At 36.1% G+C, this 24,977-nt stretch overlaps 1 protein-coding gene across 21 annotated transcripts in view; it reads right to left on the minus strand.

Moving 5' to 3' along the window:
• The window catches only part of CUL3 (cullin 3), a 90,575-nt gene that overhangs the window by 23,283 nt on the left and 42,315 nt on the right, over positions 1–24,977 (minus strand). For all 21 annotated transcript variants that reach the window (XM_036254929.1, XM_036254920.1, XM_036254922.1 and 18 more), the window contains 4 exons: positions 23,908–24,021; positions 3,736–3,896; positions 2,193–2,307; positions 606–834 (listed from right to left, as the gene is read on the minus strand). In XM_036254929.1, coding sequence (XP_036110822.1) covers positions 606–834; positions 2,193–2,307; positions 3,736–3,896; positions 23,908–24,021 — 619 coding nt within the window. The remainder of the gene's footprint in view (positions 1–605; positions 835–2,192; positions 2,308–3,735; positions 3,897–23,907; positions 24,022–24,977) is intronic.

The following is a 24,977-nucleotide window of genomic DNA, read 5'->3' on the forward strand; positions in this document are numbered from 1 at the left end:
CGTGGCTGTTTACTTATTTCTTCTAGGGTACCTGTTAGAAAATACTATTTTTGGAACAATAAAGGTAAATAGTAAAAATGAGTAAATGCTACAGTTATCTCAAAATGTTTATTTTTACTTCTATGCAATTCTCCCTTCTTCTTTCTCAGTCTGTAACTTCAGAGTCCCCAAAACCAGTTTACTAATTTATTTAAATACACTGACAGGGAAGGCACCTATTTTTGCATTTCTGGAATCCTTAGCACAATGAACTCCCACAGGAAAGCAAATTGGAACATCAGATTTTAAAAGAATCGCAAAAACTGCAGGACAATATTTGGGAACAGAGCCCAAACCCTCTGGGGCATATAACACCAAAGTATAGAAATAGATGAGGAGCTCGTTGGCCTCACTAATATTAGATGTATCTTCTGGGTTAAGAAAAACCAAAGTGAGAAGATTTAAGATGAAAGAGAGATAAAGCTATCCTATCAAAGTAACAAGTAAATTAATGATATACACCACAAAACTGACATTAATAACCTATTTTAATTATAAAAAAAAACTTTTTTAATTACTGAGAATTCAGTACTATAAGGATTTATTTTTCAACTGCCAAGACTTACCTTCTGTCTTTCCATTTTTCAACATATGTACTAGCCCAGAATTCTCCATTTCTACTATAGTTTTCATGTGCTTGGAAATAAGTTCCCTCTCAACCACCTTTACAATTGGCTCTTCAGTTGATTTGTCAAGGCAGTGCATCACCCGTTCTATTTCTTCATTAATTCTAGCTTCTACTTTCTTTATATATACTGAAGCACTGTTTTCTGCTAAAAATTTCTGGCTTTCCATCTGCAAATAGGAAGTATGATTCTTTAAAAACATAGAAGAAAAATATGTTTCTGCTTTAAACTAGGATTCTATAGTGTTTATCATAAACCAAACTATCATAAGTACTATTAACATTTTATTTAGTTTTTTACACGTATTCAGTCTGAGTTATATCCTTTAAAGCATTACTTACATTAGACTAAATTAATACATTATCCTTAAGCAGTGTTTTTCAAATACTGCCAAAGTACTCCAAATAGCAGAAAAAAGTAAACACATGCCAGAATAAAGCATCTGACTCCAAGTGAAAGTGGAAAATTCTTCTTTGATTTGTTTTACTGTAAAATTATGCCTAGAAAGAGTAATCATGTTTATCATATAGTTTTGCTGGTACACTGTAGTTATTAAAGTCCTCCTACCACCCCACTCCCAGTCTCAAAGGAGTATATATACTGAAGTTGAAAAACTAGAACTTTTAAATAACTATTAATCTTGTCTGCCAACACCAGCCTTTTAGAGGTTCCATTAAATTGTTATCCCAAATAATTTAAACCAATTTGAAAGTGGAATTAATGAATATACGTAAGAACTACATAGTAAAAGTCACGTTGATATGAACTATATACAAATTTAATAACTGTTCCTACTTTCTTAACAAAAAGTAGCTTTAGTCCTTGAAAATAATCAAATTTCTAAGAACAGACATTATAATATGAAACAAAAATCTTAGCAAGACCATCTTGATAAACTCTGGTTATTATCATTACCTTATTTATAAATACTCTCTTACATTCATCATGGTACTCAGTTACTGCTATTATCATTTCATTATAAATTAGTATGGGTTTAGCTTCACTTTCAGCAATTTAGTTGGTTTTGGGTTGTATATACTGCTGAAAATTTGTATGAATTGTACTCATTGACCTATAATTTCCCCCAAAACAGTCTTAAAGACATATATGCATTATGGGATCATGCATATTCCTATATTCATTTTACTAGTTACTTATATTACCAAGAGCCTGAATAGTGACACTTCACTGGTGATTCACTGCTTACTAACTTGTGGTAAATAATTCTAATAAAATCTAATAATTCATATACATCTAATAAAATGTTACGTTTATTTCTGGGGTTATGTGTTTTGTAAGATATAATTTAAAAAACAATGTGCGTAAGTCCAAAGTCGTCTATTTGTTTTCATGAGTTCCTCACAGGAATATGAGAATGTGGGGTAGGTCTGCTAAAGGATACCTTTTTCCATGCTCTTCCCCCAAGGGTCTCAGTAAAAAAAGGTCAAAATGTTCAAATTAGTAACCACATTCAATAACTTTAAGAATATCTTAAAAGAGCACTTATTTTATATCTTCAATGATTACCTGAAAAAATTCTGCAGACATTTCCAAAAAAGGAGCCTCAAAATCTTCTTCATAGACTGATCGTCCTTCAAGACCTAAAATCATCAGCATCTGGCACGCATTTCTGATCGCGCCTCTGTCCAAAAGGAGGTAAAGTCACTTGAAAATCAAATTATATCAAAGATTCATGTAAAAAATACAACAGAAATGGCTACAGTTTCAGAGCATTTTTTTAAATCAAAGTGACCAATCTCCCAGAAGCAGCTTCTTTATAATATGAGGTTTTAAAAAGTAATTTAATTGGAAAGCATATCTTGGCTGCACGGGTTATTTATCTCAAGTTGTTCTCATGTGGTGGTAACTTAAAACATTTGAAGAAACATGTTTAAGATGTCTAAATGTCCCTGTGAATTTCAAAATGCTGCTTATTAGGAAGCAGGGAGGAGGGAAGGAGGCTGTATTGCTTGACATATAAACCTTTGTACCAAATGGCTTTTGGGCAATCCTGAGCAAGCACCAAAGTGGAAATAAAAAACTTTACAAGTCTTCATCTAATAGCTGCTTTATGAATAGAGAAGCAGAGAAAACAGTCCGGCATGTTTCAAGCCACTCTAGCTGGTGTCACAAAAATGGCACTGTAATCATGTTAGAAAGGAGAAAGAACATGACAGAACAGTACAGTAGTTCTCAGTTGTTTTATACTATGTTCAATATTCTTCTTAAATATGTTAAGAATGAAGGCTAACCAAAAGCCCTTAAAGACAAAGACAAAATAAAGAAAAAAAAATGTTATCATGCAGCCAGAAAAAAAGAACAAAATGCCAGCATAAAAATCAAATGAGAAGATTGCCGTCCACGACACAGTCCGTGGGGCCAAGGCAGAAGAAATCTTGCAGAAAGGTCTAAACATACAAGAGTATGAATTACGGAAGAAAAAAAAAAACCTCTCAAATACTGGAAACTTTGGTTTTGGGGTCCAAAAACATATCCATCTGGGAATCAAATATGACCCAAGCATTGGTATTTACAGCCTGAACTTCTATGTGGTGCTGGGTAGGCCAGGATTCAGCATCAAAGTCAAGAAACACAGGACAGGCATCAATGGGGCCAAACACGGAACCAGCAAAGAGAAGGCCATGTGCTGGTTCCAGCAGAAGTATGATGGGATCATCCTTCCTGGCACATAAATTCCTGTTTCTATCCAAAAGGCCAATAAAATATTTTTAGTGAAATGTAAAAGAAAACAAAAACAAAAAAAAAGAAAAACCCACATGAAAAATCAAATGAGAAGACTAATGGATGATTTGCTTTAAAAAAAAGTACACCAAATAAAAGCTTAGGAGTCAAACAAAAGCTTAGGATGGTCTCGTCTAATAACTGAAGTATATTTTTAAGTTAACATCAATGTAACTTTGTTAACTGTGACACAAAAGTTTCTGAGAATTTTCATAATGTGTTAGACAATCAAACTTTCATTTATTTTAATAAAATTCTGACAGTGAATTAGTTCTCAGGATGTAACTGCTAAAAACCAAAACCCAGTTAGTTAAAAGAGGATTAATACCGGTCTACAACTTCTCCTTTCCGCTCTCTTGCAATCATATCCAATAATGTTTGTCGTAGATGATCTCTAATACACCCATAACGTACAACTTGATCTCGAAAAATAATTAATCCCAAATTGTAGACATTCTCCACATTATTTTGTTGTACATATACACGGTCCTGAAGTGAAAACAAAATCATATAATCATGAGTACAACTCTTGCAGACATAATAAATCATTGTAAGTTACAACAGCAAAGGAAATAAAATTTTCCATAAGCAGTCAATTTTTCGGGTGAGAAACACTTCAAACTATCGTAAGCAATATGGAATTTTCTACTACCTCCTAAGTTATATAAAAGACTTCACAATTTACATATTTCAGTTGTTACTGAAACAAACGATGCCCATTTACCCTAAAAAAAGGGGGGGGGGGTAAAAAAAGCAAGCGCACATCCAGGGAGGGGCAGTAAGCAGAAAGCAAAGAAGAGGTAGCCAAATCTTTCTCTCTCTCCACAGCCATACTATACCCAAACATGGTTCTTACTTTATTAAATACTCTACTTGAATGAAATACAGATTCAAATGACTGAAAATGATTGCTTACTGGTAAATATTAAAAGGCTCTAAGGTTTGTAATAGAGCAGCATTAAAAATTACATAATTAAAACACTCCCAGTTACTGTCATTTCAAACTGATTACTCAATAGTAGTCATCTTATTTTCAAGTTCTTACCAACATGATTACAGTGTCTCACTTTACAGAGCACAAGAACCCAAAATTATTGGCTATAACAGCCCTATTTTGGGCATTATTTAAAAGTCAATATTTAAATCAAAATACATAGAAATAACTACTGTTCTTTAACTCACTAAAGGATTAGTAAAATAATTCCTTTCTGTTTTTAAATTATAAAATTATTGTCTGTTCATATATAAGTACTTTGAAAACAGAGATGAGAGCTTTCACCAGATTCTTAAAGGCACCTGTAATTCAAGAACAGTTAAGAACGACTTCAAACTGTGGTCTTTTAATTTTCTTTTTACATTTTAGATGGTTTTTACTACTCAAAGTACTACAGTACTTAGATTTAGCAAATTTTACAAGCTATAAAGCAAAAACAAACAGATAAGGAAGATTTGTACCATTTCTTTTAATGGGAACACTCATTACAGGCAACATCAAAGCTACAAGCTGAACAGGAACAGAAATTCTACCATATTAGCAATGCAACTAAAATATATTAATTAACCTTGCAACCAATTTTTACTATATTCTCCATTAGTACTCCCTTCATATGATATCATACCTCCAATCGTCTTTGATTTATCTTATATAATGGTACATACCTAATGGATGCAAGGAAAGTTGCTCTTTTATTAGCATCGTTGGTGAACACCTGACATCAACTTGTGAGTTCAAAATTTTCATTGTTAATTTCTATGACAAGTTCTCAGGCGTCACACTACCATCCTCAAGATCTTAAATACCAAGATTCCCCTGAACACCTCCCACCTCCTTTTTGATGGCTCTCACTGTTTCCTATGCACTGAAGCTACTTACTCTTAACACTCATGCCCCTCAAATTCTACCTTTCCTCCTGTCATTCAGATTTTGGCTCACTTTTAGTATAAAAGAGTTGCACTTAAAAACTGGCACAATCTAATAATTTAAAAATCAATAATAATCCTTTTTATTGTGCAAATAACCACTCTAATTACAGTATAAATTATTTATAAATTTTATTTTTACACTTTTGAATATAAATTTTCTGTGGTAGGAAAAAAGTACCATATACAGATCAAAACCAGTAACTAGTTGGTTAATTGAAGACATGTAATAAAATAGGGCATTAAATAAGCATTCACACACACACCTGCATCTTAAACATTTTAATCTAAAATATATAAAAATGTGCACTGAGATATCGGCTTTCTTTGAAGGAGTCCTGTAATTAGATCCCAAAGTTGTCTTTCTTACACATACTCATACATAATACATTGCCTAACATTTCTTCTTCTCGTTTCATTAAGATGGAGCATGAGCAAGCAATCTGAATGTAAAATTCTCTTAGATTCTTACAATTTCCACTCCAATCTTTTAAATTACCCACACCTAATTCAAACCAGTATTTAGTGATTTATCTTTGTCAAGTCTTTTCAAAACATTTGATCTAGTTTGCCAAAGAACAAATTCTATTGCTTTCCACACCATTTTATTGGTTTACACATATTAAATTACGTAATAACAAGTAGTAGTACAATTGGTATAAACAGATTTGAAAACAAGTACAACTGACCCTCAGTAAGCACAAAGCTCAAATGGTTAAGAGCAAACAGAGAAGATATATTAGGAAGTGACTGAATAGCAGAGAGAGAGAGAACTTTATCTTTATTATCAGTCAGGCTACTTCACAGCTAAAATAGAATTGCTGGTAATCTGGCAAGTACTGTTAAGTTTCAACTGTACTACATTGTATAGGACATGAAGCAAATCTTGCAGGGGAGATATACATATATATATTTATGATATTAGTAAGTTTAATATAGAAACTAATCTCCTTAATTTAGGCTAAGAGAAATGTCAAAAAATTAGGTCAGATTTTATTGCTGTTGTTTTTTTACTGATTTGAGAGAGAGAGGAAAGCAGAGGGAGAGAGAGATAGAAACACTGATGAGAGAGAACACTGATTGGCCACCTCCGGCATGCCCTGCACGAGGGATTGGGGCCCACAACCTGGCCATGTGCCCTGACCGGGAATCAAACCGGTCGACGCTCAACCACTGAGCCACACCAGGTAAGCAGATTTTATTGTTTTTGAAGAAAGGTTACTACCTATAAGAATTACAAAACAAAGGCACGTATAATGTAATCTTCAGAGTAAATAAATAGCGCTAGAGTGAATTTTTAATGCCCCTCCCCTTTTGGTATTATTGCAGTGCAATTTATAAGCTATGAAATTCACTCATTTTAAGGCTACAGTTTAATAATCTACAGTAAATTTCTATAATTGTGTAACCATTGCCACAATCCAGTCCTGCACTATTTCCATCACCCCCCTCCCCAAAATCTTTTAAAGCCATTTGCAGTCAGTCAATCCCCACTTCCAGCAACCCTGCTTTCTCTTTCTATAAATGCCCATTTCTAGACATTTCATATAACTGGAATCATGTAATATGTGATCTTTCGTGTCTGATTTTTCACTAAGCATAAAGTTGCTTGGGTTCATTAACGTCGGAACATGAATTAGTATTTCATTCCTTTTTAGTGCTGAATAGTATGCCATTGTATGGATAGCCACACATTTAGTTTATTCATTCATCTGTTGAAAGATATTTTGAGCTGTTACCAGTTTTTGTCTACTATGAGTAATATTGCTATGAACATTTAAGTACAACCTTTTAGTGGACATATGCTTTCAGTTTTCTTGGATAGATTTCTAGGAGTGGAAATACTGAGTCATATGAAAAGTGCCTGTTTTTTTTTCCCTAAAATGAAAGTATCAATTATAAATTTTTGAGTATGAAAATACTAGATGTGGGGTTAAGAACTCTTCATATGATCTCTGGCTCTACCATTAACTGGCTGTGTGACGGCTAAAGTGTTTGAACAAAGCATAGAACGTTTAAGTCCATGGGAGATGACTGTGGGTAAGGGAGATACCAATGTTGTAGCACAAAAGCTATACCTTTGTCTTTTAATGTGAGACTGTCAAGGTGCACATAATAATTATAATTAAATGACATATAATATAACACTAAAATGTGATTATACACACACCAGAGAGGTAACAATGAAGAAGGGAAAAACCCACAAACTTGAGTGTGGCTATTTAAATTAGTAATACTAAATAGTCATTTATATATTAAATGTTTGTGGTACGTATGATTAATTACCATCAAGAAAAATAAGTTATACATGCACACACCTGCATGTCTATGTGTACATATGTTAAAGATATGCATGCATATATTCACAATAAACCTGTGATATATACATGTTATATATGAAAATATTTGCTAAATATCATGCTAAATCTCTGTTTGTTACTTATTAGCACTATCAGGAGGAATTCATAATAGCATTTTCATAATAGATTCTAATAGGAACCTCTTTGTTAAAATACAATGTCAAAGTACAGATGAGATAAAATCATCCCAAGAGAAAAAAAATATTAAATAACCTAAAAATAATATTTTAATTCCAGGCTTTTTAACCAAAATGTAGTCTGTATGAATACAACATTAGTCATTTATCTATTGAAGACAGCTCACCAAAGGTAGAAAGTTAGTGGCTGCTTCTATTTGCCTTTTTAAGCAAAATACAGGCATTTTAAATACAGTGTTCTGAAAAGCATGTCTGAAAGCCTAATGTCTGAGGTCAAACGTTGGATTTACTAAAGAGATTTGAGTTTCATCACCAGAGATATGTTACATTTTAATCTCTAAATTTATGGTTCTCTTTCAGGAGTTGCTCACCTGAAGTGGGTGAGAACCTTCATAAGCTAGATGGACTGGAGGGTTGGTGGTGAGAAGGAGTAATCAATGATAGGACCATTTCTTCATTGCTGTTTTCACAGAGCTGGGAAAGGGTCAGACTGCTTTTGCACTTGACTTTTTATCTGTACAGTTAGCTCGATAAACAAATCTAGAAGTACTTCATATGTAATGCAACACCCATCTCACAATTTTATTCTACTTATTTCCACTTCTATCCTTGATAGAATAGCTTTTATAAGACCAACTTCCCTGCCAAAAACAATTACAAAAGCTACATAAAAAATAAAAAAGTACCATTTGTTTAAAAGCATGAACTAGGACAGGACGATGTCTAGGAGTTGAGGTCAAGAAAGTGTTGCAATCTTTCTCCCTCTGCTATAAGAAAAAGGAACTTCAATCAGCCAGTGTCCATGTAAAACCCCTTTGGCAAATAGCTACATGACACAGGGCTCTTCACTTTGTCAGTGGACAAGACGACATCAGCCTACAAGGTGCTGGGCCCTACAAGGCCACAGATATTACTTACTACTACTAGCATCTTGAAAAAGATTTGCCTTTTCCCCTTAACTAATGGCTTCACCAAGATAGCTAATCCATCAAGACAAACATCTAATGTATGACAAATCAAACTCAGCATGCAAAAACATTCCTAGATGTGCTATGTAAAAATGTACATTTTATGAAAGATAAACCTCTGCAAAGTCACAGAGTGCCTCTAAGTAGGCTAAGCTGCTTCATTACTCAGAGAATGGTATTATATACAAATTAAAACAAAACAAAGCAAATTTGTTATTAAAGTTCAAAAAGTAACATAACTCTTACTATTTAATTTAAAAGAAATGGTTCAACAAATATATATAAAATGTTTTTATTGATATTTTAGAGAGCAAGAAAAGGAGAGAGAGAAACACCGATGTGAGAAACATCGATCAGCTGCCTCCTGCATGCCCCTTACTAGGGATTAAGCCAGCAACCCGGGCATGTGCCCTAACCAGGAACTGAACTGGGACCTCTCAATCCATGGGACGACCCTCAATCCACTGAGCCACACGAGGCAGGCAAGGAAATATTTTTAATCAACAGTTGTTATGTCACAGAAAAGCAAAGTAGGATAAATGGATATTAGCCACAGTAGGCAATGGTACACCCAACAAAAGAAACAAATTATAAGCTCTTTCCCATAGTATCACTCATTATCCATAGTCTCACTGAAAAAAATGTTTTCTTTTAAAATTAAACAAGTATTTGGAAAGCAAATTCTAAAACCAACATACAGGTCACATTCAATTCTGAAAATTAGTACTACAAATATAAATAACAATAGTCCTCTGCCTTAATTATAGGAGTTTTTCATAAAATTTTTGCTTCAAATACAAGTAGTTCAGTACTTTCAATAACACCACTAATGAAACAAGGGCAGTTATGGATTAGTATGCATTCATCTTCACTTCCCTGGCCTGGTCCCACTTGAGGTCACTGGTAGCTATTTATTTAGGCTAAGACCACTGTTACAAGTTGTAGCAAACAGCTCTGAAAGTTGGTTTATCAAGCAAACTGTAGAACTGGTTAATCAAACTCTTAAATAATCCTTCCTTCAGTTTCTTGTACTCACAGCAAAAGGATCTAAAACTGTATTTTCATTTATTTTTTAAAAAGAGAATAGGAAAAGATAAATGTAACTAGCATTAAATATCTTTATAAAAATTAAACATTTATCCTGCTTATACATAAAATTATTAACCATTTTTAAGTGTACAGTGCATTCATACTGTCATGCAGCTGTCACCTCCATCCATCTTCAAAACTTTGTACAAATCTAAAACCCTGTGCCCTTTAAATAATAACTTCCCATTCACCCTTCTTTTCAGTCTGTGGTCACCCCCGTTGTACTTCCTGTCTCTCTACATTTGACCACTCTAGATACCAAAAAAGTGGAATCAGAGTATTTGTCCTTTTGTGACTCAAAGTTCATCTGTGTTATAGCATATGTTAGAATTTCCTTCTTTTTTTTCAGGCTAAATAATAATTCCACTGTATGTATGTTCCATGTTTTGCTTATCCATTCATTTGTCAGTGGACACTTGAGTAGTTTTTACCCTTCGGTTATTTTGAATAATGGTACTACGAACACAGGTATGCAACTAATTCTTTAAAACCTCGCTTTACTCGGGAGCTTCAATTTCTCCATATCTTCCCCAACACTTATTTTCTGTGGTTTTTTTTTGTTTGTTTTATGTTTTTTATTTTTCCTTTACTGATTTTAGAGAGAGAGAAAGGGAGAGAGAGAGAGAGAAACATCGATTGGCCACCTCCTGCATGCCCCCCACTGGGGATTTGGCCCACAACCTGGGCATGTGTCCTGACCAGGAATCAAACTGGCGACCTCTTGGTGCATGGGTCAATGCTCAACCACTGAGCCACACTGACAGGGCAATGTTTTGTTTTGTGTTTTGATAGCTATCTTGATGGGTGTGAGGTGTGGTAGCTTTTATTTTCATTCAGCTTTTACAGTTGTTCTTGCCAGAGGAGTTGGTCTTATGAAATCTGTTCTTTCAGGTTTAGAAGTGGACAATAAGTGGATTGGCACTATGAGGTAGATGTTCTTTCATAGATGGGAAGCTGACAGATGTAAGGTCACATCTAGTAAACTGCAGCAATATAATTGAAACAGCTTGTCTGGCTCTTACATCTATGCTCTTAACCACTGAATTAGATCACTTCTCTAATTCAGGTCTTCTTTCCTAAATGTCTTATAATCTCACTGATTCAGGACCTTGAGAGTGTAAGCCTTATCATTCTATTTCCTGGTGTTCTTAGTTTAAATTTAGGAGAACAAAACAGTGCTTTTATGATTTGGTGGGATTTACACAACTTTAGAGAAACATGACAGGTTTTGATTTGTCAAACATCCTAGGATACAGTTCTTAAATGAAAATTATATTTAAATTGACTTTCTTATAACTACAGTGTGTGTGTGGTTTTTTTGGTTGTCTTTATTGATTTTTTTTTAGAGAGAGAAGAAGGGAGAGATAAAAACATGGATGTGAGAAGAAAACTTCAATTGGCTGCCTCCTGCACAACCACTTCAGGGGACCGAGCCAGCAACCCAGGCATGTGCCCTGACTGGGAATCAAACAGGGACCACGACGTTCAACCCACTAAGCCACACCAACTGGGCTAACTACATTGCTTTTAAAAGTTGTACAGTCCTGAGAGAGAGATTTAGGACTCATTGTACAGTGGTGGAACATACATACAATAGAATTATTATTTAGTCTTAAAAAAGAAGGAAATTCTAACACATGCTATAACACAGATGAATTTTGAGTCACAAAAGGACAAATACTCTGATTCCACTTATTTGGTATCTAGAGTGGTCAAATGTATAGAGACAGTAAGTACAACGGGGGTGACCAGAGACTGAAAATAAGGGTGAATGGGAAGTTATTATTTAAAGGGTACAGAGTTTTAGTTTTATACAATCAAAGTTTTGGAGATGGATGGGGGTGACAGTTGCATGACAGTATGAATGCACTTAATATCACTGAACCATACACTTAAAAATGGTTAAGATAATAACTTTGTTATGTTTACTTTACAACAATGTTTTAAAAGCCAACTATTTAGCCCAGCCAGTATGGCTCAGTGGATTGAGCATCATCCCATGGACTGAGAGGTCCTGGTTCCTTTCTGGTCAGGGCACATGCCGGGGTTAAGGCAGCCGATCGATATTGCTCTCTCATATCAATGTCACTCGCGGTAAAAAAAAAAAAAAAAAAAATCAATAAAAACACATTAAAAAAAATTATAAAAGCCAACTATTTAAAAGCATGAAAAGAGCAACAAAGGCAACCTGGAACTGTGGTGGGATCAAGATTCTGGAGAAAAGGCAAGTATACTGAGAGGAGCCCCAGATTCACCCTCACTCATTTGTTCCCTTGGGTCGTTTGTTGTATTTGGAGAACTGGAAATAGGAGGACAAGCAGAAAGTCACAAGTGGGTTGGCTATCAGGCAGCTAGGACTCATGAAGGGCCAAAGACTGAAGAGAGGAATCCACAAAGAACCAGGAATTCTGCAAAATTCATCAAGATGTTCACTGACACATTACCTAAGCATGGATAAGACATCAAAACATGAAACAGTAGTACTGGGAAGCAAAAGAGCTGAACAGAGACTACTGGCTGACTTGCAGTGGTAAGGAGACAAAAGCTGGAATTCTAAGCACAGTAATATAGAAAGAAAAATGATAAACACTTCAGGCTTTTAGCTGAGACCCAAGAAGGGCTATTCCCTGTGAGTAGATATATGCTCTGGAAATAGAGGCAAACTAAAAATAGACCAATCGCACCATAGCCTAAAAGGCAACTTCAACAAAATCATAAGCTGTCCATACTGTGCCTGCTTGCCAAAAGAAAATTATATTTCCTTGAAGGAGGACAGTAGCCACATTTTTTATGTACTGTGTTGGAAAAATTACCAGGTTTGTTCCCCTAGCAAAATAAAACACTCCAGGATCAAATGTCTGAAAGCAAGGGGGAAAAGACCCAGGAAGTCTAAATATTCTGAGACTCATACTATGCAGGAAGTAGTTGAAAACAGAACAAAACTAATATAAAATAAACTATAAATCAAGGACCTATGTTGTAATTGCTAAGATAACCACTCAAATGATTTTAAAAGAATATATATATATAAGAAAACAGCTAATGGAGAAGAAGAATGGGACAATCAAATGTACCTAAAGAAGTCAAGAAAGCTGGGAAAATCAATAAAGAACATGAGACAAATACAAAAACATAGTGGGATGGCAAATTTAAACCCAAATGTATCAATAATTACATGAAATGTAAATGAACTATACCCTTCAATTTAAAAACTAAGATTATCAGATGGGGTTAAAAGGCATGTTACTGTGTGGTGCTTAGACGTGACATACCTTAAATATAAGGGTACAAAAAGGTAGACAGAAAAAACGGGAAGAAATTTGCCATGCAAGCATGAATCAAAAGAAAGCTCATATAGTAATACTATACACAAAGTAGACTTTAAGGCAAGAAGCATTACTAGAGATAAAGAGTATTTCATAAAAATTAAACAGAAAGATAAAACGATCCTAAATTAAAAATCTCAAAATATATAAAAGGAGAAATAAAATCAAATTTATGATAAGTGATATTACAAACCTAAAGATATTAACATTTCCCAATAGCGGATAGAACAAGCAGACAAAAAAAATAATTTAGTTAAGATGTGAAAGATTTGAACATGTGGTTAATAAATTTGTCCAAACTGGTATGTATACAACACTAACAACAGCAGACTGAAAAACTGGAATTAGTTGAAATTTAAAACTTTTCTTCAAAGATACCATTAAGAGAGAGAAAAGCAAGCCCAGAATTCGAGACAATATTTCATATACATATTATCTAACAAAGAACATCTATCCAGAATATAGAATGTATAATATATAACGAACTTTCACGAAGTACTAAAACAAAACAGAACAAAACAAACCCCAGGAAACTCACATTAAAAAGGGGGGGGGGGGTTTAAAAATGACCTTAGTACTTTTAACAAAAATGTTTTCAAAAATTAGAAAACTTTCAAATTAGTGTAGGGCTAGTATACCATCAAGTGGATAGATTAACTGCTAAGGCATCAAATTTTTTGGTGAGTTTCTGAGTATTACAATAATAATGATTGTAAATAACTTCTGATGACAATTAGGATTCTATGTCTTAGAAAGTCAATTTTTCAATGAGGATTTTAATATTAGATTCAAAATAAAAATGAGAAAAGAAACAGAACACCAAAGATTTCCAATGTGGCTCGATAGGCTTAGGGCAGTGATTTTCAACTGGTGTGCTGCAAGAATTTTTAAAACATGGCAGTACCTTACTATTTAGTCAGAGGCAATGACTTCTCCTATAGATTGTCAAAAAAGGCAACAACATCACTTCTTGGCCTTTTAGCTAAGATCAAATGTAAAAAATGACAATGGCCAATCAACAATAGCCATCTGTGAATGATGTGTGAATGAATCAAAATTATATATATACACACACATATATATATACACACACATATATATACATATATATATATGTATATTGGTCAGATTGGAAAAATATGTATTTGTTGATGTGCCACAGAATTTTAATAATTAGTTTATGTGTGCCATGAGATAAAAAGAGTTGAAAATTCCTGGCTTGGATCAGAGACAGTCATTGTTCTTAAATTAGGCTTGGGAAACCAGGGTTATCTGCCCAAACAGATGTCCATACCATAAACTTTCCCAATGATAGAAGAACTTGGAAAAAGGGAACATAGTTTTTCAGAACAGGGCCTGATATATAATACACACTTGATGTATACCTGCTGAATGAATGAACTTACCTTCATAAACACCAAGGAGAATGAATGTTAGCTCAACTCAGGGTATATTATCATAAATTCTGTTAAGCAGTCATACATAATTCTTCTGCAATGAGGTGAAGACCACAAGCTTTGGAACAAAAAAGGACTTCACTCTCCAGTAATGTAGTAATTGTGTGCTCTTGGCAGGCTAATCTCTCTAACTTCAGTTTATTCATTTGCAAAATGGAGAACACAATACTCACATGTAGGTTCAGGTATTTAAAACATTTTGCACAGAGATACAGCCATATAATAAATGTTATCTGTTGCTATGTATTCAGAAAAATATTTTTATTTGCTTTTTTGAATAAAAAAATTTTTATTGCTTTCCCAAACTACAATAAAAATATTGTGAGGATTAAATAAATTAATATACTTAAGGTGCTTAAAACAGTGCCTGGCACACACTAAGGGCTGTGAAGGTGCTATCTTCTAGTATAAGGAAAAGTACTGGGTAGACTCACAGGCAACCAAGGCTCTATCAACTTAATACTGATCAACCCACACCTCCTGTTTTTTCCTTCATTACCATGCTCCAGACACCACTTAGTTATTCACTTTCAGTTTTAAAATGGTATAAAACTTCAGAGCAGGAGGAGCTCTAAAATTTAAAATGATCTAACTGACACATCTTCCAAACACAACCCATAGATAGGCTTCAGGAAATCAACCTATAATCCCTTGAAACTGCATATAAAAAAGGTATGTTTTGTAGCGTGTGCATGCACACATGCGTCTTCCAGGAGAGGGCCCATGAATTTTGACCATTCTCCAAGGGGTGTATAACCCTCCAAAAGATAAATAAAACCCAGAGTTCTCACCCAATTAATATAATTTATTTTCCTTATAGATAAGGAAACAAGAGTCTTACCCTGAGAGATTAAATGATTTAAGCAAATTAATGGCAAAGTAGAAACTAAAGCTGAGTATCTCTTAATGCATCACTAAATATTTTTCTCACTACTCCAAATTTCCTATATACATAGTATTGGGAAGGTTCCCTTTATGTACAAAAGTTTCACTTCCTTTATTACATCAGGAAATACGTGCTCTATTTCTGACTATACCACAGGGCCTATTTCATGTGAATATATACTTGCCTCCCTGAACTCAATGCCATGGACTACTTGCTATATCACTGCACACACACAAAAAACAGTTCACAGGTCATAGTAATCAAGGTGTCCATGGTTCTGTTAATTTGTTTGAAACTCAAACTGATGGAAAGCAATGAAGAATTCCTAATTATCAAGTACAACAGAACCTTTAAAGTATTTATGATGATGCCCTGTTTGTTTGTTTTTTAAAATAAAGGCTTAATACTTGGCTTTTGACCTAACCATAAAAAGATGCCAGTGTATTGTATCATCAGTCACAAACTATAGAACAGATATCAGGGAAACCTGTCTTGAACAAACCCCTCTTGCAAAAGCAGTCAGTAAACATTCTGAACAGGTGTGAAGCTTAATAGCCCAAGAACCACTGAATCCACTTTCTTCTAAGATATAATTTTGAAAGCAGAGAAAGCACCAAGATTCATAAGCAGCTTATCTATGCTCTTCCAGAATATAACTACTTTCAAACTTCTCTAAATGTGTAATCTAGAACAGTAAAGAAGAAATAGTTTTTTGGACCTAAAAGCATCAAAATCTATAGAAAAAAAAATAGACTCAAAAATGATACCATCGCCATATTCTCATTCTATTTCTGATTTCCAAGAACACACAAATCCTTGTTCGCTTCAATAAATAGTTTACATTATTTCTCAAAACTCTACTCCTAGCCATCTAGTACCTTTGGTAATTGTAACAATCATAACAAGGTCCAACCTGACACACTCTTTACAACTAGATGCCTTACTTTTCATCTCCCATCTTACCAGGATTCCCTCCCCCTACCCCCATATGGATATAGACAAGTCCTGGAACTATCATGAGAAAACATCACACATTTCTGGCACTCTTCTGAAGAGCTTCCCCTACCCCACCCCACCCCTCCCACCTTGTCCTACTTTGTTACACTTTAAGGAACCTGCTCCTCACTCTCACTGGATCTTCATATCTACTGAACCCTAACAGCTAATACTTCTGTTTCCTGGGGTCTTATGATTCACTTGCCTACTTATTAAAAGAATCCATGATCAACCATTTCATTAAGGCTACTAACAATCTTACAAATCTCCCCCATATCTAATAAGTCAAATTCTATTAATAGCTTTTCTTTATTTTGAACATTCTTCTCTGAGACTGCTGTGAACCCCTTAGAAAAAGTACAAATTCTGCTGACTTCCTCCATTATCAAAACTTGTGTCAAGTCACCTAAATTATCCACTCACAATCACAGATGATCCATTTATTTACAGATAGCTGACCCCAGCACAAAGAGCTATTCTAAAATTTTCCCTTGTATTAGTTTCCTACTATTGCTGAACGAATTACCACAAATTTAGTAGCTTATATATTCTCTTACAGTTCTAGACTAAAATCACTTTTACTGGGCAAAATAAAAGTCAAGATGTCTGCAGGGATGGTTCCTTTTGGGGGCTCTGAGGGGGAAATCCACTTCCTTGTCTTTTTCAGTTTCTAGTGGCCACCTGCATTCCTTGGCTGTGGCCCTCCTCCCTCTTCAAAGCGTATTAATCCCATCTCTGCCTCTGTCAGCATACCACCTGCTTCTCTGACTCTGACCCTCCTTCAACCTTCTGCTAAGAACCCTGTGATCCCTTTGGGCTCACCAGGATAACCTAGGACAATCTTATTTCAAGATTCTTAACTTAATCACATCTGCAAAGTGTCCTTTTGCCTCTTAAGGTAACAATCCTTAGATTCCAGAGATTAGTCATGGACATATCTGGGAGACCATTATTCAGCCTATCGCATTCCTCAACACCTCGCATGCCTGTCACCCTAAACAGGTGATTTTCAGCCTTTCTCATCTCATGGCACACATAAATTAATTACTAAAATTCTGCAGCACATCAAAAAATATATTTTTGCCGATTTAAAAACAAAAGTATAATTTTGATTCATTCACACCAGACGGCTATTGTGTTGGCTGTTGTCATTTTCTTATTTGACAATCTAAGGGAAAAGAGGTCAGTGTCCCTGAGTGAACAGTCAGGTATTGCATGTTTTAACATCAGATGGAAATCACCACCCTAAACCGATAGCCCACTTTCTTTTTTTTTTATCCTCACCCGAGGATATTTTTCCATTTTTTGTACAGATAGAGTGGGAGGAAGAGAGAGGAAGGGAGAGAGAGACAGAAACATCGACGTGAAGGGACACATCGAGTGGCTGCCACCCGCACGACCAACCAGGGCCGGGGACAAACTGCAACCGAAGTACATGCCCTTAGCGGGAACTGAACCCGGGTCTCTCCAGACCGCAGGCCGACGCTCTAACCGCTGAGCTAAACTGGCCAGGGCTGATAGCCCACTTTCTACTTCACTAGGAGGAGTATCAGAAGAGAGTTTCTCCGCTCCTCTCCATAAAGTTGATACTACATTCCACCTCGCCTCTTGACCCACCCTTAATGACTTTCCAAATACCTCAAAGAAGCCCTGAACCTCCTTTCCTGGGCTAACTTTTCCCCCATGATTTTGAATTTATAGCCTCTAATGTTGAAGACTAACAATTAATACTACCGTATCTTTGTGGTTTGTAAAAATGACTGGAAATACAGAAAAAATATAGACAAATTTGAGTAAAATCATGAAAATTTACCACTTTGAAATTTAGGCAGAAATTCTTCTATTACTTTCCTATTAACCTATATATCGCAATAGGAAAAGCTTTCCTCTTTCCTTTCACATTAATTCTAATTGCTCAAAGTAGGCTATAAAATAACATCTATAATTCAATTCCACCCTGTTGTACAAGGTTTAATGGGGAACAAATAAACTGAATAGTAATCTGTAATTATGGATTATAGCAATAATTACAGGTATTAAATAACCTACATTATAACAAACTTTCTCCATAAAATATTTAAAAATTGTCCCAGTCATTAATTTAAAAATTTTTTATTCTTCTTGATTTTAGAGAGAGGAAGGGAGAGGGAGAGATAGAAACATCGATGAGAGAGAATATCAAATGACCGCCTCCAGCATGCCCCCCACTAGGGGTCTGGCCCGCAACCTGGGCACGTGCCTGGCACGTGCCCTGACCGGGAATCAAACCGGTAACCTATTGGTGCATGGGTCGATGCTCAATCACTGAACCACACCAGCCAGACCCAATCATTAATTTTTTAAACAAAACTGAAAATAAAGCTTATACTGAGCAACCCCAAACCAATCTTAAAAGTTCAACATGTTAACTGTTCTTCAAGAGAAGAAGGAATTAAAAATAACTAATTTAAGTAAAGCAGAGATTACAAACTCTATTGCCTTCAGGGGCTAAAGAGATTACAAACTCTATTGCCTTCAGGGGCTAAACTGCTAATGTAGCCTCAAACAGGAGGAGGTGGAGTGGCAGAAACTAGAGGTCACATGTTCCATCTAGACTGTAGAGGCATAAGCACTTTTCTTTTTGAAACACTGAACCTGCCAAACAACAAAGTTATATAGGACAAAATTTGACCAATGGCTGCTTCTGTGTAACCTGTGAATACATTTTCATTTTTAAGAGTTAGTGTGCCCTGGCCAGTTTGGTTCAGGGGTTGGAGGGTCGGCCCATGGACCAGAGAGAACCGGGTTCGGTTCCCACTAAGGGCATGTACCTCGGTTGCAGTTTGTCCCTGGCCCCGGTTGGTGTCGTGTGGGTGGCAACCACTCGATGTGTCTCTCTCACGTCGATGTTTCTCTCTCTCTCCGCCCCCTCTCCCTCCTGCTCTATCTGAAGATAAATGCAAAAAATGTCCTCAGGTGAGGATAAAATAAATAAATAAATAGTTAAGTGTGTCCCATGTTGTCTATACATTGAGGCTGGTGAATGACATTTTACACACAGCTCCTTATTAAAGTCAGCTAGCTGAGCCCTGGCCGGTTTGGCTCAGCGGTTAGAGCGTCGGCCTGCGGTACAGAGAGACCCGGGTTCGGTTCCCGCTAAGGGCATGTACCTCGGTTGCAGTTTGTCCCCGGCCCTGGTTGGTCGTGCGGGTGGCAGCCACTCGATGTGTCCCTTTCACGTCGATGTTTCTCTCTCTCTCTCTTCCTCTCTCTCCCTCCTGCTCTATCTGAACAAAAAATGGAAAAATGTCCTCGGGTGAGGATTAAAAATAAAAAGTCAGCTAGCTGAGTAGGTAGTAGGTGGGTAAACAGTGAAGCCACCTCCTATCCTTCCTGACTCTGAGATCTAAAATTCCAACAGTTAGAGCCAATATTCATCAGAAGAAGAAATCTGTTTAGTCTTCATGAAGGATAAACGATACACCTCCAGTATATGGCCTATCTAGCAGGTAATATAACCTGAGAAAGTCTGGAATCAGGGTGAACGCCACCCCCCCACCATAAAAAAACATGCCTAGTTTGTGCAAGGAGCACTGCTAGAGTGGTGACAGACACTGGCCCCTCATAAAGTTCAGTCTAGTCAGGAAATAAGGACTAAATAGCTGTTAATGAATGTGATCAATTCTGCAAAGGAATAGTACTGGGTATAATCAGAACAACTGTGACCAGCAGGCAGTACATATAGCATGGGTCAGGGAAAGCCTACCAGAAATTTAAGCTAAGTTCTAAAGGATAAGTAGGAGCAAATCACATAAAGAGAGGAAACACTCTAGAAACATTTCCAGACAGAAGCGTGTGAAGATTCCAAGATGAGATAGAAGGATCTCAGCAGGGAAGTAACATGATCACATGGTTTAAAATAGTAGCGTCAGAATATGGAAAAGGGAGTAGAGAGCAGCACAATGAATGTTCTAAGACGAGTTACTGAATGAAGAAAAATGAAGGTGTTTTGGTCTTGGGTAATGGATATAAAAACAGAGAAACTGCAGATTTTAGAAATACATGATGTAGAGAGAGAGAGAAGAAACTAACAATAGTAAGTCCTAGGCTTCTGGCATTAAAAAATGAAATGACACTGATTATGAGCTCACTTGGAAAGGCCAGGTTTGAAATACCTCTCAGACAATAAAGGGAGCCATCAACTATACAAATGAATGAGCCCTGGCCGGTTTGGTTCAGCGGTTGGAGCATTGGCCTGTGGACCAGAGAGTCTGGAGTTCAGTTCCCGCTAGGGGCACGTAATAAAAAATAATAATAATAAATAAATAAATAAACAAACAAACAAATGAATGAGTCTGAATCTCAGAGAATGAGGCTGGAGACATAATTTGGGAGTCATCTACACATAGGCACTAAATAAAGCTATGGTAGTCAATGAGGTGTACCAGGAGACGGAAAAGTAGTCTGAAGCCCCAAGAACACCTCTACGGGGTAGGAGGAGGAGGAGTGGCTGAGAAGGAAAAGCCAGAAAGGTAGGAAGCATACCAAGGGAGTGCTTTGTCACAGAAATTAAGGACCCAACATGTTAGAAGAAAAGATTGGTCGACTGTGCCAAGTACTGCTGAAAAACTCAAGGAGCATGATAACTAGCAGTGATCTTCACCTTCACAGATGTGCAGATATGGTGATCCTAGTAAGGGCAAGACTGAACAGAATAGTTGAGACAGAAGCTTACCTGGAACACATGCAAAGTGAATGAAAGATGAAAAAAGGGAGATAACAAGTATCAACAGTTCTTATGAGACATTTAGCTGTGAATGGTAATGCAAGGCCCACACATATCTAAAGCTAATGAGTAGGACCAAGTAAAAAGGCAGAACCTGAAAATACTTCAGGTTTTTGACAAGGGAGAAAAGATGTGATCCTTAGCACAGGTGGAAAATTGGCCTTTACTAGAGAGATACTACATTCCATTAAAACAGGAAGGAAAAAGAAAAATACCAAGAGAGGAGAAAATACAGGTAAAATTGTAGATTCAGTGGCAAGACACAGTTTCCACCTGATGCCTATGCTTTCTCTTTTCTCTGAGAAGTAGAAGGCAAGATCACTTATTAAAAGTAAAAGGAACAGCAGGAAAGTTGGAGGCTTGAAGAGAAACAACTATGTCAAAGTGGTGGAACAAACTGACTGGAGAAAAGAGTGAGACTACTGGGCAGTGTGGAGGGTGGACTGGAGGTTTGCGACAATGTACAAATGGAAGTCCTCGTCTACCCTGTGTGGGGCTTCCTCCAGAAGAGGCCCAGGAAAGGTTTAGTTTGTAGGTTTATTCAGGGTTGTAGCACTACCAGACAGGTTTGATGAAAAGTTGAAGGGACAAGAAATATTAATACTAGTTAATTTTTACTGAGCAATTATGGTCCAGGGCCCTGCAAGTGCTTTACATGAATGACTTCTTTAGTCCTCATGGCTACCCTACCCAGCTGGAACTATATTACTCAAAGTTTGAGATTTAATGAGACCAAAAAAAAAAAAGAGAGAGAAAACAAAATTTAAAAATAACATGATATAACATTGTGTGTATGATTTTAAAATACTTCTTGTATCAGGAGGGCAATGGACCATGACATTACAAGCATTTTTCTATCGTAGTGTTAGACAGTGTTAGAATTTATATATTTATTTATTTTTTAAATCCTCACCTGAGGATACTTTTCCATTTATCTTCAGACAGAGTGGGAGGAATAGAAAAAGGGGGGGGAGAGAGAAACAATGATATGAGAGAGACATCGATTGGTTGCCTCCCACACAACCCTGACCAGGGCTGGGAATGAACTGCAACCAAGGCACATGCTCTTGACCAGAATTGAACCCGCCACTCTCTGTCCATGGGCTGATGCTCCAACCATTGAGCCAAGTGGCCAGGGCAACCATGTTAGAATTTAAAGACTCACCAAGTCCAGAACTTAAAGAGAACCGAAGTTAACTTATTTCACATTTATATCCCAGACATTATATGTTTTTATATACTATCTCATTTCCTCAAAATGTCAACATAATATTAATCTATATCCTGAAGAAGATGAGGCTCAGGAAGACTAAACAATTTGTTACACCTTTTATCAAATCCCTGAAAAATGAAGTATCCCATGCTTGACCCCCCCCTTGCCAGTAGGCCCTACAAAACCATGGGTAACAGGCCTGATGAATTCATCAGAACAAAAAACTTTACAGTTGCTTGCTCTCAGTGAAAATTCTTTCCAAACATCACTTTATTCTTTCTTTACAAATATATTTTTATTGCTTTTTTTTTTTTTAATACAGAGAGGAAGGGAGAGAGAGACAGAAACATCCATGTGAGAAAGAAACATCGATTGTCTGCCTTCTGCACGCCCCCTACCGGGGATGGAGCCTGCAACCATCAGTATGTGCCCTGACTGGGAATTGACCTGGGACCTCTCAGTCCATGGGACAATGCTCACTGCACTGACTGAGCCACATTGGCTAGGTGAAACCTTACTGTATTCTATCAAGTAAAAAAAACTAGGAAAGATCTCACCACTGTATTACAACTAAAGGAAACACAATAAAAATTTGAAAAGCGAAGAGTAAAACTTAGAAGAAAATCATTCTTTCCAATCCCCAAACAGGAACACTGATGTTACCAGATGTTATTAGATTTTGTAATTTTGCAGTGACAGAATAATTAGGCAGCGTGGTAAATTTCATTTCATTCTATCATCATACTAAAGTTAAAAAACTGATGGTTTACTTTCCTTGAAAGTAATTAAACACCTTAGCTCAAGTGAATGTTTTCCTAATTGTCATGATGAACAAGATATTTTTCTTAACTGAGAGAAACAAAAAACAGTAATGATAGGTGAAAAATGTAATATATATCTGAAGAGTATATATACTACAGGGAATTACTACTAGGAAAGATAGATGGCAGCTACTGGAGTGTAATTATTACCAAAAATATCTGTATTAATGACATCCCATTATTACAGATATACAATATTAGGTTTTAAAAACTTGTAACAGAATATTCACCTTTCATATATTATGCATTTATTCAATCACCCTTACTGAAGAAGAGATGTTAATAAAGCTTTTCATATTCCCCATTTTGAAACAAAAATGCTAGATATTGAGGAAAACCATACATCTTTCCCTTCCAGTCTTTCATTCTAATCATTAAGTATGGAAAACACTAAAACTTTTACTCATATAAGCTAAGGTGACCTTTGTAAAGGAAATACTGTTTATTTTGTAAAGATCACCCTCCACACTGACATAGGCTATTCAACTAAATGTAACAAAGAAAACATTGTTTTGAAATGCCTAACTTCTTAAAGGATAAACAATAAGAAAGTTCTACTTACCATATACATTAGTATGTCTCTAATCATCACCATAGCTGTTTGATGATCATTCCAAGCTTGATTTAGCGTTTGAAGAAAGTTGTTATTCAATGAATTAAGTACATCCTCTCGCACCTATTAACAGAAGAGTTCATTACAGTTTGTTTATACACACTCATACACACACGCCCGCACTTATAACATGCACTTATCTCTGTTTAATGAAATAGTGAAGTGGACTCTTCAATTTTAAATTAAAGAAATATGTTACAGACCAGAAGAAACATTTTAAGCTATAATATAAGCTATGTACAGATGAATAACAAATGTGTTTTGCATAGTCCAGACCCTACCCTTGACCTCTAGAAGCATAAAGCAATCTCCTGGGCATTTCTTAACATCACAGTCAGAAAAAAAATCCTCAATACTTGTAAGGAACTAAAAGGTTCTATAAAACTGGCCCCAGGATATTGCTCCAACTCCACCTTCCCTTCCCCATCTTTGAAAAATGGTGAGAACATTGATTCTGGACTCAAATTACCTGGGCTCAAATCCCAGCTCCCCGACTAGCTGTGTGACTTTGGATAAGTTATTTAATCTCTATGCTTCAATTTCTGTGTATGTGAAATAGTGTCCATTTTGAAGGATTGTTGTAAGGACTGAATTAACACTTGTAACACACTTAGAACAGTCCCTGACACTCATTAAACAGTCAGTGAACATAAACTATTAATTTAATGCTCTAGTTACAATAGAGCTGCAGACAGCAAATGTGCTCTGCCATGTTTTCTGCCTTGATTCACAGCTCACTCACTCACTTTTTTCTATTAAAGTTCCACCTCCATAGACAGGTTTCCCTTGACCACTTCCTCACAGTAATCATCACTACTGACTATATTATTAATCTATTGTTTCTCCCACAAAAATGAAGGTTCCACAGCAGCAGAAATTCTGTCTTTTCCATGTGTACCTCCCACACCTACAACAGTGCCTTATTTCATCCTCACTCTCCAATACCATGATCCATTTCCAACATAATAACCTCTTTTCAGGGTATCTGCCTTTGCACATAAAGTTCTCTGGGTCTGAAA

Source organism: Molossus molossus, unplaced genomic scaffold (assembly GCF_014108415.1).
Source record: "Molossus molossus isolate mMolMol1 unplaced genomic scaffold, mMolMol1.p scaffold_m16_p_11, whole genome shotgun sequence".
NCBI lineage: Eukaryota > Metazoa > Chordata > Mammalia > Chiroptera > Molossidae > Molossus > Molossus molossus.